The 16,894-nt window shown below is 42.3% G+C and overlaps 1 protein-coding gene across 1 annotated transcript; it reads right to left on the bottom strand.

Annotated features, from left to right (window-relative positions):
* Positions 1 to 11,643: 11,643 nt before the first annotated feature.
* On the bottom strand, positions 11,644 to 16,509 carry dact2 (dishevelled-binding antagonist of beta-catenin 2). Its single transcript, XM_080480993.1, has 4 exons — positions 15,969 to 16,509; positions 14,541 to 14,673; positions 14,125 to 14,415; positions 11,644 to 13,958 (listed from the first exon to the last, which is right to left on the bottom strand). Exons 1-4 carry the CDS (start codon positions 16,242 to 16,244, stop codon positions 12,067 to 12,069), a joined length of 2,592 nt encoding a protein of 863 aa, XP_080337119.1. The 5' UTR covers positions 16,245 to 16,509; the 3' UTR covers positions 11,644 to 12,066.
* Between the last annotated feature and the right edge of the window lie 385 nt (positions 16,510 to 16,894).

Raw genomic sequence — 16,894 nt, 5'->3', positions numbered from 1 at the left:
CTCAATTTAATGTAAACACTCTAATCTGCTCCATGGATCTCTGTGCTGCAGTCTTTCGATGAGGCCAGAAGAGTTTCTCCTTTAGTTCTCCTTTAGTTTTTAACACAGCATATACCCACTCAGGCCTTTATGTTGCATGGCTCAGGATCTCTACACAAAGCTTTAGATTAGGCCCTTCTCTCTCCCCCTCTCTGCAGAAACAACTGCCAAAGCTAATCTGCTCTGTAAGCACAGGTCAGCTGGACACCAGATACAGACACAGAGCCGGCATCAAAGCTGGACTTTCTCTCTACCATACTGCCTTTACTTCATCCTTCTCCTTCTATTCTTTCCCTTTTATTCCCCTTTGGGATTTAATAGTCTTCCTGTCTGGAGAGGAGGAAATCCAAATCTGTACACCCACTCCTGCACAGGATGTCTTTGCTATCATCGATCTCTCCGGCGGAGGATATGAGTTTGGTGGAGATTGTAAAAAGCAGTGAAAAGGGATGGCCATTGATCCAACTCAAGCACACCCAATTTTAATCAATAGAATAGATCTGCTAGGGAGCCATGAGTGTGGCGCTGTCAATTTATAGTGAGCGAGGTCAGACGGCTGCTGGAGTGCAGTCTGACAGGAGCCTCTGAGGATGTGTGTGTCACCCTTTTTGTCATCTTTTACCTCATTTATTAAATGATTACGGCATTTGTCGAGTGGCGCCTTGAGATAGCGTGACTCCATAATCCAAACTGAGGCCTCTTTGTGAAAGGTTCCCATGGAAAAGATAATGTAATTGTTGTTTTGAAGCTGAACATCTCACTCGCTAACCTGTTTTGTTTAAAATCAGCTCTTTAGCTGAGAATAAAACACTCTCTGTTTACTTAACATGTTTCAAAAGCTTCAACATGTATTCAGTCACTGTACTTTGCACCAACACAGTGTTTTGCAAGGCTGTTTTGGCTTTATTATTTTTTTTTTTTAAGCAAACCCATGCAAAATATTTTCTGGGAATAAACCTGTCATGTGGCAGCGGTTTTATCAGTTACCCTACTCTGTATGAACCGTGCAGATAGTCAGGGTCTATCAATGGCAGTTGAGCATATGGTTAACTGAAGTTAGGTAGCGTGTCAGTGATTCTTTGATGTTAAAACTTGACCTCGCTGGGCTACAAGTGAAAAATAGAGTCATATATTTACTCTCCAATGGGAATTTTGAAAGATGTGAAGCTCATCTGCTTTTATTTTAATGGAAGACACACACAGAAAAAAAAAGGATGAGAGATCTCGGTTGCAATCCTCCTTTGAGACCATTTAAATCCTCCGTCCTTCATGTGCAAATCCCCCAACAAACTGGCCCAAAGTGTCACCCTGGGTTGTCCTGTTCAAAGGACCTCTGGGGTCAAATCTGCCAGGTCAGCCTCTTTCTGAGTGACAGAGTTTACCCCCAAACTAGCCCCCTGCTCTCTAAAAACACATGGGGCCCCAGATAGGCTGTCACCCTTCCTTACACTGCAGCCCTGTGGTGATTTACTGCCTCAGTACACACACCCCATATAAACATATCATCCACATGTCATCATCCAGGCCTGTGGGGGGACTTTCATGGAGCTGCGGTCCAGATCCACAAGATCTATCCACTTTTCTGCCGTTTAGATCATGAAACATTAGCCATCACCCGCTCATGATGGCCTTTCTTCTGAAGTCCCTTCATCTTTGCCACCAGGGCATAAATCAAAAGACTAATCTTGGTTTATCTGGAAGCACATTCACTGTCAGGTGCTAATGTTTATCTTAAGAGCCATAAAGGGAAGTTCAGTTGCCACCCTTTTAACATATTTATGCCAGGAAGCTGTGGTGCTAACAGCCAGGAGCGATAGAGGAAGGCCCACCATATGTTGTCTTGAAGAACCACTGTGAAAACCCACTTGTCCACACATTTCAAATCAACATAATTAATGTCGTTTTAAACGTTTTTACTCAGTCTATCGCTGATAAATTTAATTTCTTATCAGCGGAACTTTATCTATGGTACACAAGGTTGAAGAAGTTAAAAGATAAGCAGTTGGTTTGTGTCATGTTTCAAAGGCTAAAGCACTGCTCCGATCCAAAGATGAAAACACCAAAAATACTGATCATTCAAAATGTTTTTCATCCCTATTCCCTTTGAAAAATACGACTTTCTTATCACATGTGAATATATTTACACTAATTCTTTCATGGTGAAAATATTTCCTTATATAGGTAAAGTAATTTGTAACTTTTCTATCATCTCACATTTCTTCCATACTGAAAAAGATAAGTAAATGAATAGTTGTGGTATGCATTAAATGACTCATAGTTTGGAGAGATTTTCAAAATTTTGTTAAAATGATAACATTTTTGCTTGTGTTTTGCCCCTTGGTTTTAATAATTCACCATATCTTACTTATAAATATGGCAAATTGTTGTTTTAATTATTCTTAAGTTATTGCAATGATTGTTGCACTCAATAACTCCTGCAATTCTCAGAAATCCTCTTACACGTGTATGTCATTTTCATTTGCAAGCTATAAATTGCAAAAATAAGTATGATTTGGTCAATTTTTCACTAAACCGATCTTATTATATATGTATATATATAGACATATTATATCTTATTATATATGAGTGGCCTAAACATGTTTGTTTTTTTTATTCAATTTTAAAAAGTCACAGAAGTGAAAGAAAAACCTACATGTATAGAAAGTAAGGAAATGTGTGTTGAGTAGAATATGTCTTTGTTGTTCCAGTCCTTCCTGGCAATAAATCTTATACTTTTGGAATCCCTGTTTAATCACTAAATGGTGCCACATATTTAAGAATATACAGTTATGGGATAAGCAGCAGATCTGAGTATGCAGGTTGCACCCATGAACAATTTACTTGTCAAGAAGTGAAATGTAAGAAAAATATAAAAGTATTCTTCTTATACTGTAGTGAGTTCCCTGTACATGGTTAATAATTCAAAGTCTTTTGCTACATCCATCCATGTATTTACTCATTTGAGTAATGTACACATTGTAAACCTTGTTTTTTGGGGTTTTTTTTGTATTGCTGGTTGATGTAGTGGTGAAAACAGTTGGAACCTGTCTGTCGTCATTATGTTTCCCATAGGTGCAGTGACTTGATACCACACAGAGGATCAGCCAGTTCCCAGCACGACCCCTGACCCCGGCGATGAGAGAGGGGCCGCTGTGTCCAAATCAACTCAGAGACAAGACCTCAGGGTGTCCTGCAACGTGTTAGTGGAGCCAGCTGAAATTACATTTGTCTGCTTCGCGGTTTTCTGTTTGTTTGCTTCTTGCCTTAAGACACACAGAGAAAAAAAAAAGAAAAAAAGAAGAAGAACAAAAAGATGAAATAGAGACTATTACAAAACAATAGGATATAAAGAACAGAGACTGAGTTGGGGTGTGCTTATTCTCTTCCACCATTTCTCAGAGTTGGATTGTTTCCACCTGCGAGCTGGGACCTGCCTCTTATGGGGGTGCGCATGCTAACCACTAACTATACCTGGGAGACAAAGACAAACAAACCCAACAGCAAGTTACTGACCCCAAGGAAATGTGGCAGTTTCCCACATAACGAGCAGTTTCCCCCAGCTGAATCAAATTTAATTGGATGACCTCCCATGTTCTGGAAAAAGAATAATGTGTGTGTGCATCCCCCCCACCCCCCATTTTAATTTGTCATCATGTCTACACTGATCATGTTTTTCCTCATCAAAAAGAAGCAATTAGAAATAAGGAGGAAAATCATGGAGTTGGCCAAAGAGCATGAGGAGTCATATAACTATTGAGTTTACCAAACAGTTTAGTGCTCATAAAATTAACAGAATATTGACCATTCACAACATGCCAGCTGCACCCACCTTTAACTGGAGCACATTAGCTACAACGAGACAAGAGGGAGCCTTTGCCCAAAGTCTAGGAGATCTTTATAGGTGTTAGACTAAAGGGCATTAGGTTTGGAGCTGTAGGAAGCAAGTGGTCATTGAGAACACTCCCAACTGCTTTATGGCGTCTTGCAGGGGGAGACCAGTCACACGTGAAGGGCAGACAAATAGTGAGGGGTGATAACTGAAATAGCTGGAGAAAAGAGATTACAGGCCCGCAGAGCTCTCCGCAAGAGGGAATGAATGCATACTTGTAAAAGGAGCACATGTTACAGATGTTTCTGTTGAAGCAAGAAAAGCCTGAATACTTGGAAGAAGAATGATATGTAGATAGGTGAGGGTCTTGATAATAGCCATATGGAGCAGCGAGGAGGGTGCTGGGGTGGGAGGGAGGTACCTGTTGGGTACCATGTTCCCCTGTCACTCTGATCTTATCAGGGGGCCAGACCAAGAGGAGGACCAGCTGTCACTCTCGCCCCTCTTTTGATGTCCTCCTTCAGAGCTCTCGCGTCGCTTCACAAGGGCTGAGCCTTGTTTTTGTTCATACTGAGAACTGGTGTTTTTGTTGGTGAAGCCAGTTGACAAACCCCACAGAGGCCAGAAAATGCAAGATAAAGCAACTTAGTTAAAGCTCTCTGAGGATATGTGGGGCCGGGGAGGTTCAATTTAGCGGTTTTAGAGCCTCGGGGTTGACAAAAGAAGGGCAGACCTCTGAGCTGAGACAGGACATCCTGCTCATAAAACTGCCAGGACATCCTCACAGAGACACTGCGACTGATAAAAGAGGAAACAGCATTGTTTACCTGAAGCGTATTCACGAATGCATTTGCTGGGCTGTTTTCCCTCATGAGCTTAAGACTTCTTTTGAAATCTGCACACCTAGTGTCGTGTCCCAGAAACCTACAAAGGGGATCGTGGAGCAATTATTTCTGACTACCCAAGCACGAAAGCTTGTTCTAAGAGTCAGCTAGTTTGTTTTTTAAAAAATAAACTTTGAACTTCAAGAAACACAAGCATGTTTGAGCCAAACCTTTTAGGGATTACTGGATTACTTGTCTCATTTTTTCGGATCTCACTCATTTGAGTGGTCACGTGGCTGCACTGTTTTTGGTTGAGAAAGCTTGTTGGTCTGCGGGTTTGTTCAGGCCCTTGTTTTGTTTTTACCACGCAATGCTCTTGTCCACCAAAAAAGTACACACGTTAACAAGATTACAGGTCAATATAACCTCTCCTGAAACTTTATCAGGACTGCACTGAAGGTCCCTGCAGACATTCCTTCTCGTCGCAGGATGAACAATCATCACTTCATCCTGAAACAGGCAGACTGAATTGCAAAACTCTTTGTAAAAAGAAATGATGTGGATTGACTAAACATCATTCAGCACATGTGGGGACACATTCAAATGCCAGGTGTCAATGGACTACTTAGAGCTGTCCACTTACGATCAGATCACCCGATATACACGACTGTGGCGGGTGTTAACAGATCCTTAAGTGACATAGAGATATTTCTCCCAGTGTCACTGTGGCATTCATGGCTTTGAGTGGTATGTTCCAACATGTATAGGCTGATTACCCATAATATCTTTGAAAAGGAAAACTCAAAATCATTGGAATCTTCCCCTGACTTCATAATTAACATAAGGTTGAAATGTTTAAAATGACAACAAAATACAACTACTGTTAGGTTACCGAAATCGGACTTCATTACAAGTCATCGTACTTCGATTATAAAAAAGAAAAAAAAGGACTCAAGTTACAGTAAAAATTAATCCTCAACTACCAAATGCATTAGTGACTGTTCAATAGCATCTAATTATAAAGTTCTTTATAATTCATAACTGACTACCAAGGCATCATTCAGCTCCTTTCTGATCACTGGGCGAAATAAATACACTTTTGTTAAATTAAGTATTGGTTTACTTCTGTCAATTTTATCATTAAAGTAGGTAATTTGTCAGGAATTTAAAAAAAAACATTCTTAAAGTGGATACTTTTTAATTACTCACTTGGGCTGAGTCCGGCCACATTGCCCTCATGATTTTTGAATGGAAATGTTATTTTATCAACACTTCTAATGCATTTTTCCTCAACAATATAATTTCGTTTTTTATTTGTTGTCATTGTATGATGCTGACATTAACAATGAGCATCTTTGTATTTGTTGTTGTTTATGCTGAGTTATCTTCAGACTGATTGAAAGTCAGAGAGGATTACAGTGCAGTACAAGTCCGTGCAATTACCCTTCCAGCTCTGGCTTGTTCGTGCTGATGTTGGCTTCAAAAGCAAGAACCCCAAGACCCCTTCACTTGCACGCACAGTCTCCTTCTATGACCTACACAATTGCTTGGCCGGGGGCGAATGCACTCACAATGCCCTCTGTTACCCCGAGTGCGTACTCTCCACACACTGCGAACTTTTGAACCACCTCTTGACCACAGCTTGAAGGGAGTTGAGACAATGGTTAGTAAACACACCGGAGTGAATGAAGGGATTAGGTATTAAATGACAGGATGTGCTTAAAGAGGAGCAGGTGGTGCTTGAGGAAAGGTTCAGCTTAGCCTCGCAGGAGTCCAACATTGTACGTCTCCCTGTGCCTTTTTTCCCCATTTTCTGCGGCTTCATGGTCTGTCTCTTGTGCTTTGGATCTTTCACACTCATCTTCAGTTTCTCATCTCTTCCCGGTCATTTCTTCGACTTTCTATCGTCTTGTCTCTCCATTCTTTATCTCCATTGTCCACGTCTGTACACGCAGAGAAGCCTGCTTCTTAACTCGGGCCCTCAAGACAATTGACATTCATGAGCTTGGACATTCCGGTCCAGCCCTATTCAGATGTACAGTAAGCAAAGGGACAAAAGGCACCACACACGCTCCAGAGCCCATCCCCCCAGGATCAGGGCTGCAGAGGATCAGGGTGAATCTCACTGTTTTCACTGGAGGCTATCACACCACGCTGTAAACTTAATTAACTGTGCAGCTTAGTCACTCTGCAACACTTTAGTTTACAACCAATTATGAGTAAGTTTTCGTTCCCCAAAGTATTTTCTCCCTCGTCTGTGTCTGCATTTAAGAGGTTGTGGAAAACAGTGAGAGGAACCTCAAACCCAAATATTCTGTGCCAATCATTTCAACCTCATAAATCACTCAAATTCTACTGAGACAGCATGTAGAGTTGTAATCGGAGTATCTTTTAAAGCGTGCACATTTATTTGTCAACACACTCATCTCAATAAGAGTATGCAGTCACTGAACTCGACTGCATACATCCCAGATCCTTTCAGATGTGAAAGCAATGGTTGTGTGAACATTTGAACATTTGTTTGGAAAATCTATGGACTCACGCAAACAACATTCACCATATTTAATCGAAATTCTGCTATGTTACTATCTTGTTTTAGCCTATAGGCTCAGTCAAGATGCACTTCAGTAATATTGGAGTTTCCTGTGGATGTTTTGATGTAAACTCGAAATAACTATTTTGCATTAATACACATGGCAGAGGCTTTGTTAATACTGAACCATAATTACATGTTTTGGCATGTTGACATAAGGAGAAGGTCTTTTTCTGGGTGGGTTTACTCTTGCAAGGTATTTAAAAAAAATACTTTCTCCAGGTATCAGAGCAAAATGTCTTCATCGTAAAAGACACTAAAGTCCTTCTTCACGTATAAATTGGTAAAAACATTGCTCTTTGTAAGATTGGTGCAATGACATCTTTGTCCGTTAGTTTGCATTGTTGATCTTGGTTGTCTGAGTTTTATCGGTTTTTAGTTAGTAGTTGCTTAGAGCTTGTGTGCAAGCGTCTTCTCTACAGTTATATCTACAAGTGCAGACGTTTGCTCCATCCTTTCTTGTTCAGCTGAGAACAAACTAAATCCCACAGCAGACTTGGCAATTGTACAGCCCACAGATCAGATAAGAGACGCTTACGTGACCACAAATAAGAATTAGTGTGCTCGATGTATGCACATCTGACTTGCTCTCATTGTGAAAGTGACCACTTATTATTATTATTATTTTTTTTTTTTTTACTGTATTAAGTTTGTGCTTGTGAACACCTGGGCTAACAAACCCAAACTGAAGTTTGGGCTCCCTGTAAAAAAAGGAAAATTAATTCACCATGCTGAGTTTATAGGGACGTGTACACCCATGTACTTTTTGACTGGTCTCATAAAATGAAACCGTTGGTGAATTTTTTGTGTTCGGGGATTTAAATTAGACTCACTGTTACCAGACAAAACATACTGAGACATTCAAGACTAATGCAGAACCTTAATAAATCCATGTATGAAACTGTTTTTCAATTGGAGTATTTTATTTCTTTTTTTTTTGTCAAGCACTTCTGAAATCAACTTATTCCACTGCAGTTATAACTCATCACAAGGACACTATTTCAAATGAATTGTCCTAGAGTGACCCACTGCATCAACTTGTAGGAGAAAGTAGGGCTCGGTGAAACAATCTGGAGCTAATTGGCAAGCTTGTTAAACTCAGTTTCACATTTGTGTTGTACAAAGCAATCTTTTTAGATGACTGAAATTATATTCTCGTCATTATAGGTCGTGCTTCGGTGTTTAAAGACTCTTTAAAAAGACACATATGAAAAACGTTTTTCAAGGTTTCCTCATGTCCAAAATGTTATATTATAGATCAACTGATGCAATGAAGTGGTCACAGCGTTTCACACACTTGGTTATAATCAAATTCAAAACAAATCGAATCATTCAAATTTCTCAGTTTCAAAATCCTACAAAATTTTATACAACATCCAAACGCTTATGTAATTGCGGTTGGGGTTTAAGTGGTATTTATTCTGTAAGATTATGTCAGAGCTGAAATTGTGGCTTGCAAAAATATCCTCACATCAGCAAAAACTTGCGTCTCTGAGTTGCAACATCTGCCTTTGACTAAGTCTCGCTGTAACTCTATATGTTTTTTTATGAGCAAATCTGATTTGGTGGTGATATTTAAACATCTTAAGACTGAAGTTAATCCTTCTTGCAGCACGATGGAAAGGCATGACGCCCCCCCCCCCCCCCCCCGACGCTTTCAGGGTTGCATTTTGGGTTGAAGTGAAGAGCTCCTCTCATCAGGGAGGTAATGAGTTTCTGAGCTCAGACTTGTCAACATAGTAAATCCGCATCTTATATCAGAAGCCCAGAGCTCTCTCCCACCAGGGAAGCTACACTGTCTCGAAAACATGCAGAGAAATATTTAAGACTACAAGGTAAAGTATGAGGACCAAACATGCTCTGAGAGACATGTTGAAATGACTGACGCAGAGATAACGCAGATACAACTCGGGTATTATGTGTTTTGAGTGTGGAGACAGACTGGGAAGGGCTGGGTGCTTGTTGGGTTTTGGGATTACCTCATGCACACGTGAGGTGAGAGCCCCTCCTCCCTCTGTCACCCGATGTGAACCAAGTCAAAGTTTAATTAGTGTCTCGCCATGGCACACCCTTTGTTGTTCTAGCTCCTTTCTCTGCTCGCACTGACAATTGTTTGCAATGTTGTTCTTGTTTTACAGATATCACACTGTCACAAAACTGTTACATCTGGAGAACAATGCCAAAAGGTCAAAGTTTTTTTGAAATCACCAGTTTTTTTGTAAATACTGTGGTTATGAATACATTGTCAGATAAGATACATGAAAGCAGAGAGGAAAAAATGTATGTCTCCATGTAATAAGATCACTGACTAAAGCAGCTCAGTGTCCCGTTCCCTGCTTTAGCTCACCTGTACTAGTACTGAGGGCAGATTTACACTTACACCTATTTATACCCCATTAGACACTGACCAGCATACTGCAAACTGGTTTAGAAAACACATGCAAGGATGAGTAATCTGTTGATCTTCAGGTTCCTTCAGTACCTCCATCAATTAGAATAAATGGAAAAGTAGTTTTGTGAATTTGGTGAATTACCTATTGTATGTAGTGATTAAATGATCCAACTTGCTGTTGTGGGTTCACAAAGAAAGATTTTCATTAAACATGATCATTTACAATTTGCCCAACACAACATCTATAGTCCTTCAGTAGGAAATCCAGGATTTTTTTTCTATATAGCATCGTGGCTGTAATCTGCCCTCAATTTCAAACAACAACAACAAAATTCATGAGTGAATCCTATTTGCCTGTGAGCATCTGTACATCTGCAATTGAGGTCCCTGAGGTTTCACTCCCAAGCTTAATCCAGCATCCAATTATGCAATGTAGTCACGGTACAAATAGCTCCTGCATATTTATTTTGAATATCAAATAGCAGCATGGGGACTTGCAGTAGACAGGTGGATTCACCTTCTCATTAAGGACCCAAAGTGAGGGGTCAAAAGAAAGCAATTGAGAGGCTTGTTAAACACAGAAACAAGAAAGGCGAGTGTACAACGAGGCCCCTGACCTCTCTATTATGAGGCGATGCTCCCTCAGAGATGAGCTAGCTCTACAACTGGAAAGGTCGTGAGGCACGCAAGGTCAAGCCGACACAGTCCTTCTATCCGCAACATCAAAGACAAGTCCAGTGCCCATCACGCTCCCTCCGAGCTGGGTCCACAACAACAGCGCTAATCCCACCAAAGACTTGCTGTCTGTCTGACGGAGAGGACAGAGGTCAGCTGGATGTACCGGCCCTAATAAGCCACTTCAATTGTGGCAAGTTTCAAAACTTAAAATGATGTCTATTGATGTGTTGGAGGGTTTTTTGCCCTTTGAACCTGCCTTGTGTTTAAAGAAAAGAGGAGTGAATGCTTTTGAATTAACATATGTTCTTTTGAGAACTATTTTATTTAAAAAAAAAAAAAAAAAAAAGGCCTTCTCTTTTGTGAAACCAATCTGAACAGTTCTTACTTATCGAGCACCGAGAGTTTGACAAAATAAATGATTCATGAGTCTTAAAATAATGGTCTCCATAGTGACGGGATCCCTGCAGGGAAGCATGACTTCAAAGCAAAATTTGATGAAATGCTGAAAATGTTTATCAGCCCTGTAAGCTTCTTAGTAGGGAACTTTAAGGTCACGGTGGCTGTGTGATGAGAGAAAACATTATTACATATGACTGAAATGGAGAGGACTCATGTTTGGGCCGCTTACCTTCACGAGTGTCCTTTTCTTCACCCCGCATTTTGAAAGAATTTTAATGGAAAGATACCAAGGCAGATTTTGGGAATTAGATTATTTGGCAACTCTGTGCAGCTGCCCACTGACTAAGCTTCTCATGACAGCTCAGAAATGAGGAGCTTCTTATCATCTGTCATTCCTTCTAAATCCTGTGCGCCCTTTTGCCATACACACTAACTGTTCTATTTTAAACTGTGGCTCTCCTCAGAAACCCCAACTTCTGCTGCCATCATCTTAATGTCTCGCTAGACTGACTGTGTATTTACAAGCGCAAGTGTTTACTTGTGTTTAAATGAACAAGGCAGATAAGTTACACCCTCTAATTAAACAAGGCTGCCCGGTTTGATTGCTGAGGCTGCAGCTTATTAAACCAAGAGCTGCAGTCAGGAAATGAGATAAGGAGCTGTGGAAGCTCTCTACGCTAAACTGGTCGGTCACAGTAGGATGAATGAGAAGATTAAAAATGAAGAATTCTTTGTCCCTAACATGTCTAATAGGTATTCAATGAAATAAGGATATACTTGGAAGTTATATTAGAATGGGGGAGAAACATGTGATATAAAACGCTGTAGAATGATATTTCATATACATGAAGAAAAAGCATTAAAAAAACAGAGCAAACTGCCTACATTTTCATTAAATATGAGTTTATTCTAATGAGTGAAACCTGAAAAAAGTTATAAACAATAAGCAAATTTAAAAACAAACCGGAAAAGTAATTTGCCATTAAAATGTAAAGATTGTTTTTTTCAGTACAGATATTTTCATTGCAGAAATGTCCTTGGAATTGACAAATGCAGCAACATGCAATTAAGAAATTTGATTACAGCACAACAAAGTACTATTTGTCTTTAAATCAAGATTAAATGTGACAATTTTGCTATACATGCTTTAGAATAATGAAGAATTTTGCACAGTTTTGGTTTAATTCTTTTAGTTTAAACAAATCAGTCCTTCCTGTTTGCCTTGAGAGTCCAAAAGGCAAATGGTTATAGCAGTTCCCACAGATCTGTGTTTTTTTTAAAGATTTTTTTTCCATCTGCCTGGGGGAACATTTTACACCAGGGTCATGACCTTCAGGGAGGCCGGCTGGAACCGGCGGATCTTCTTCTTCAAGGCTCGCGAAGCTTTGATGCGGCAGGCTGCTGGCTCGGGCTGGGATGGAAGCTGCCTGAGGGGTTGTCCAGCGGCGGTGGGCCCCATTGCAGCGTCAGCCCAAACCAGGCCTCCCTCCTCCTCGTGGCTGTCCACCTGGTCTCCGTCATCGTCCAGCGACAGGCTGCTGTCAGAGTCTGAGAGGGACTGGAAGCTCTGGCTTGACTCACTATCTCCAAACCGATTGGTGGTGTTATCGCTCATGTCTCCCTCGCTACTCTCGGCAATTGTGGAGTGGAAAAGCGAGGCGCATTCAGCTGAATACTCGGACTCGCACCTGGGCGGGTAACGACTAGAGACCTGAAAAGGTGCTGGAGGATATCTGGCATTCAGACTCTGGAAGAATGAATTGGACGAGATGGAGGAGTGGAAGGGGTGTGCAGGTCCTACCCACTGACCTGGCTTGGCGCTCACACTGCGGACCAGCTGCATTCTCCCTTGGGCCCGAGCTTGGGGTTCTTTTGACCGCTGACATTGAGCACAAGAGGCTTGAAACATATCAACATCTGGTTGCCATTTCATGCTTGTCTGCCTCCTTCTCCTTTGCTCGGCAGGCTGTTCAAACTCGACACACTGCATTCTGCGACTTCTGCTGGATTTGGGAGCAGTAGGTAGGGGATGCGGCTTCAGTTGGCCCTTGCGGGTGCACATGAGTCCTGGACTATGGGGGCAGCAGTCTGAGCCTGTAACATATTGGTGTTCCTCTGCGTGCCCAGTGGCTAATTTTTGGCTCAGTTTTCCCTTACTCGATCTTCTTAGCTCCCCCTTGACGCTGGTGTCTCTGGTCCTTTCACCAGAAGAGTAGCTGTGATGATGCCTCATTGCTCGTGGCTTGTCGCTACTCTTTCGCTTCAGTTTGACAGCTTTAGTTTTGCGGTCTGCCTGCCGGACCTTGACCTTCTGAGATCCAGCAGGAACAAACTTGGCATGGACAAACTCAGGTGAAGCTATATGTCCATTGTGAGCTTCATAGCATTGGCTCTCCTCTGTGCTGGAGCTGTGAGCCATTGCTGCTCTTTGTCGATGACCATTTCTCTCATGTGGTCTTGACTCTGGATTGGCTGCACTTCTGTTCTCAGACCAGTTCCTTTCTATGTTGGTATGGCCTGGTTTTGGTTTATCATTCTTCTTTAAGGATGAGTAGGTGACCTCATCAGAGGTGTACTCTTTCATGGCAGCAGGATAGGAGTACCGGTAAGAAACCTCGGGGCCTTTCTGTGGCTGTTTGTGGTTTGAGTTATCAGCGGAGTCTGGGCTGGAGTATGCCATGCAGTGTCTTTTCTGGTCTTTTTCATGAGGGTTGGTGTTTGTGGTCTTAGCTGGAAGAGGCCTTGGTGTAGATACCCTTTTCTGAGAGACATCAGACAACGTTGTTACATCTTCAGCAGACTCTCTGCAATAGTTGCTGTGTGCATCCAAAGTCTCTGTATCTGTGTCACTCTGGATTTTGCTCATGCTGCGCTGGAGGATCTTGTCAATGTAACCCAGGGTTTTTGATTCATAACCATTCTGTGCCCTCTGGAGAGAGTCATAGAAGTTTGTGTGAGGTCTTTGCCCCTCCAGATGTCCTGGTGTGCCTGATTCTCCTCCATGGTAAAAGATTGGGCTCTGGAGAGCAACAGCGTGCAGTGGGCTGGGGTAATGGTACACTTCATTCCCACTGCGAGACTCCAGATTACGCTGGAACTTGGGGTCCATTAAAGAAGTCTTCAGGCTCGGACACATTGGAGGTTTCTTTGCATCCACAGATTTGTAGCAGCCCAGCCCCTGAGCCATCATTCTATCAAGATCACCTGATAAACACAAAAACAGTCATTCAGTTTTCAAATCATGAACCTACTCAAAGATTACATGTTATTATGGCACAAAATATAGGTTGAGTTGCTTAGTAACAATAGTTGTTGGTGGTTCTTATCACTACAGGAGAGTCTGTGGCCAAAGAATGATAGTTGCGATTACCTGTTGACACAGGTCTCGGTCGTGCCTGCTCGGCGCCTATAGCACTTGCTCTGATCCTGCTGCTGCCCAGATGGAAGCCTGTGCCCCGTGGGGGGTTGGGATGGGTGCTGCTCTCATCAGCAGAACGTCGACGGCTTACATCAACTTGCAGTGATGGGCTAATGTGACAATTCGCAGGACTCGTGGGAACCAGAAGAAGGCTCGTCTGAGAGGAGGATAAGCATTCACTGTACACGGAGGTGCAGGAGTTGGACAGGGAACAAGAGCCGCCATCACTGAGCTCAAAGAACCCTGTTGAAAGGAGAAACAATCTCATGTGAAGTGGTGTCCAATCAACAGTCGGGTGCATGTGGCAACAATTGTGATGAAGGTAAACAACTATAGTGTGTTTTGTGGTTGCATGTGCACCTACACACCTGAACTTGGCCTGCTGTCACTCTCCAGCTGCTCTGTGGAGGCTTTGTTCACATCCAGCTTCAGCTCACTGATCTGCTGGTCTAGCTGTTGCAAGTGGGTCTTCAAGCCTACATCCTGTTTGCGAAGACGAGACTGCAAAATAAGCAATAAAACTTCAGTCTTAATAAACATACTCAGCAGAGAAGGAGTTGAAATGTTGCAAGTTACACTCTAAGTCTAATTTGTGCAGCTGTACAACAATACATAGATTGGCCTGGTGCACATATGCAAGCGTGCAAAGCAACTTTGCTGCAAAAATCTGAATATTTGTACAATTACAAGGCCTGTTGTTCAGATAAACGAAGCTCTAATGTACAGCCATCACAGAAACAAAAGCAACTCAGATGTGGCTGATGATTAACCCCAGCAGGACATGGGGGAGCAAGGAGGAATAAGTGGTGGGTAACTCATTTCTCCCCCACAGCGAAGGCCTGGCCATTGTGTAAACTACTACAAGAGGAAGGCTTGGGGGTGGGGGATGAAGGATTGCTTGTTTCGCAGCATGAGCAGGATATTTACTGTTACAGTGGTTCCCAAAATAAAACCTGGATTTTATTACATGCATGATGCTCAACTTAATTAATGCTGCAGCCTCTGTGCACAAATGCAGGATCACATGGTTTCTATTAAGTTTTGATAAGGAGGGTTCTTTAACAGCTGTTGGTTAGATTTTTTACCCTTTTAATATAAGTTGGCTTGACAATCAGCAAGTCTATTTTGGATATATGGCAATAAAATGTAAACCTCATGTTATTTGAGCACTTCACAATGCGCCCTTTGATGCTTTTCTCCAGTGCTGCTGGACTGTAAGGACTAGCACCTTAACCCCTGTGCTTCCTCCAAATGATTATAACAGCAGTCTCCGTGGAAAAAGCCTGTCATGGAAAACTTCACAGAGCCAGCTGTCTCTGACACTCAGGGCCCTCTCAGGAAAGACATCCTCATCCACAGCTAAATTCACCTTCTTTTTTTCTCTCTCTTTTTTTTTTTTTTTTAATTTCCTGACATTAGCCGTTAATGATTGAGGTTTGCCCTCCTGCAGTCCACATGCACTCAGTGCGCGTGCATACACACAACTTAAACCTCTTGTGGGCCCTGCAGTGAACCTTGATTTATGACACCAATCCTACTTCCTACCCCCAGCTGAGAGAGGAGAAAAAAGTGTGTCTGGTAATAATTGAAAGCGGAATGCACATGAGCATCAGCTGACGGCAACAATCAAACTGGGGGTTTATTCTAAAGAGAAATAATATTTTTAAATATGAAAATACAAGAAAAGTGCGTTTGTGTTAAATCAAAACTGCATTAGACATAATGTCCACAGCTGATAAATGTATTTTCCAGGTTTTTCACTAAACTAATATACATAATATGAAACATTGCCCTACCAGCTGTTGCTTCAGCGCTGACAGGGTCGCCTCCAGCCTCTGCTCCTCAGCCCCCATCTTCTTCTGGCTCTCCGGCTCTGTGCGCACCGAGGTGACCGGCTCCTCTCGGTCCACTCGGAGTGCCCAGCTCACCATCTCTCCCTGTCTGTCCCGAAGCAGATGCAGCTCCTGCAGCCCGGCCAGAGCAGCCTGCAGCCTCTCTCCGACCCTGCCTCGGTCCACTGCGGGCGCCGCGCTCATCATCATCCCGGCACAGGAGCCCTTCCTGCTCAGCATGGTGCGGAGCGCTCATCCACAGAGGCAGAACTACTGAAGAGATGTCCTCTGCCTTGCTGTTCTTGACCTGTTTGGTTTTTAAACTACCTGTTAGAATAAATTTTCAGCAGCTTACACACTGGAGACTAGTCCCCTCCCACAGACCAAACGACCCTCCTACTTATTGGCTGGCAACTGCGTCCCACTGAACATCTGGTACTAATCCTCCTCATTCAAGCGCTCACTGAGAGAGAGAGAAGCTGCCCAGGCATGCACTAAGTTCATCTGCATAATACCACACGGCATGATGGGCATTACTCTATTTCCCCACTTTCTTTTGTTGTTATTAATCTCTCCAGTAGCAGGGCGCTCAGGGATATGCGACTCTGTAAAACCGTCTTTGAACGTTTTGAGGTGAAGTGAATGTATGAATAGCGTCTCTCATCTTACCATCAAGGGACAGGTATTTCCACATGTGAAATAAAACCCTGTGAATACATTTGCATTTGCACGCTCTGACATGCACATGGACTGATTGTTGGAGTTGTAGCTTTATATTGGTTGGATCAATTGCAAATTAAATGTTACGAGTTGTTCCTATAATAGTGGTTAAACTCGAGTCAAAATGTTTTTTACCTCATTGCAAATGTAACGCATTTGGAAGCTGTATT

This window comes from Lipophrys pholis (genome assembly GCF_963383615.2).
Source record: "Lipophrys pholis genome assembly, chromosome: 15".
Taxonomy (NCBI): domain Eukaryota; kingdom Metazoa; phylum Chordata; class Actinopteri; order Blenniiformes; family Blenniidae; genus Lipophrys; species Lipophrys pholis.
Note: the sequence above shows the minus strand (reverse complement) of the source record. Positions and strands in the feature narration are given on the sequence as shown.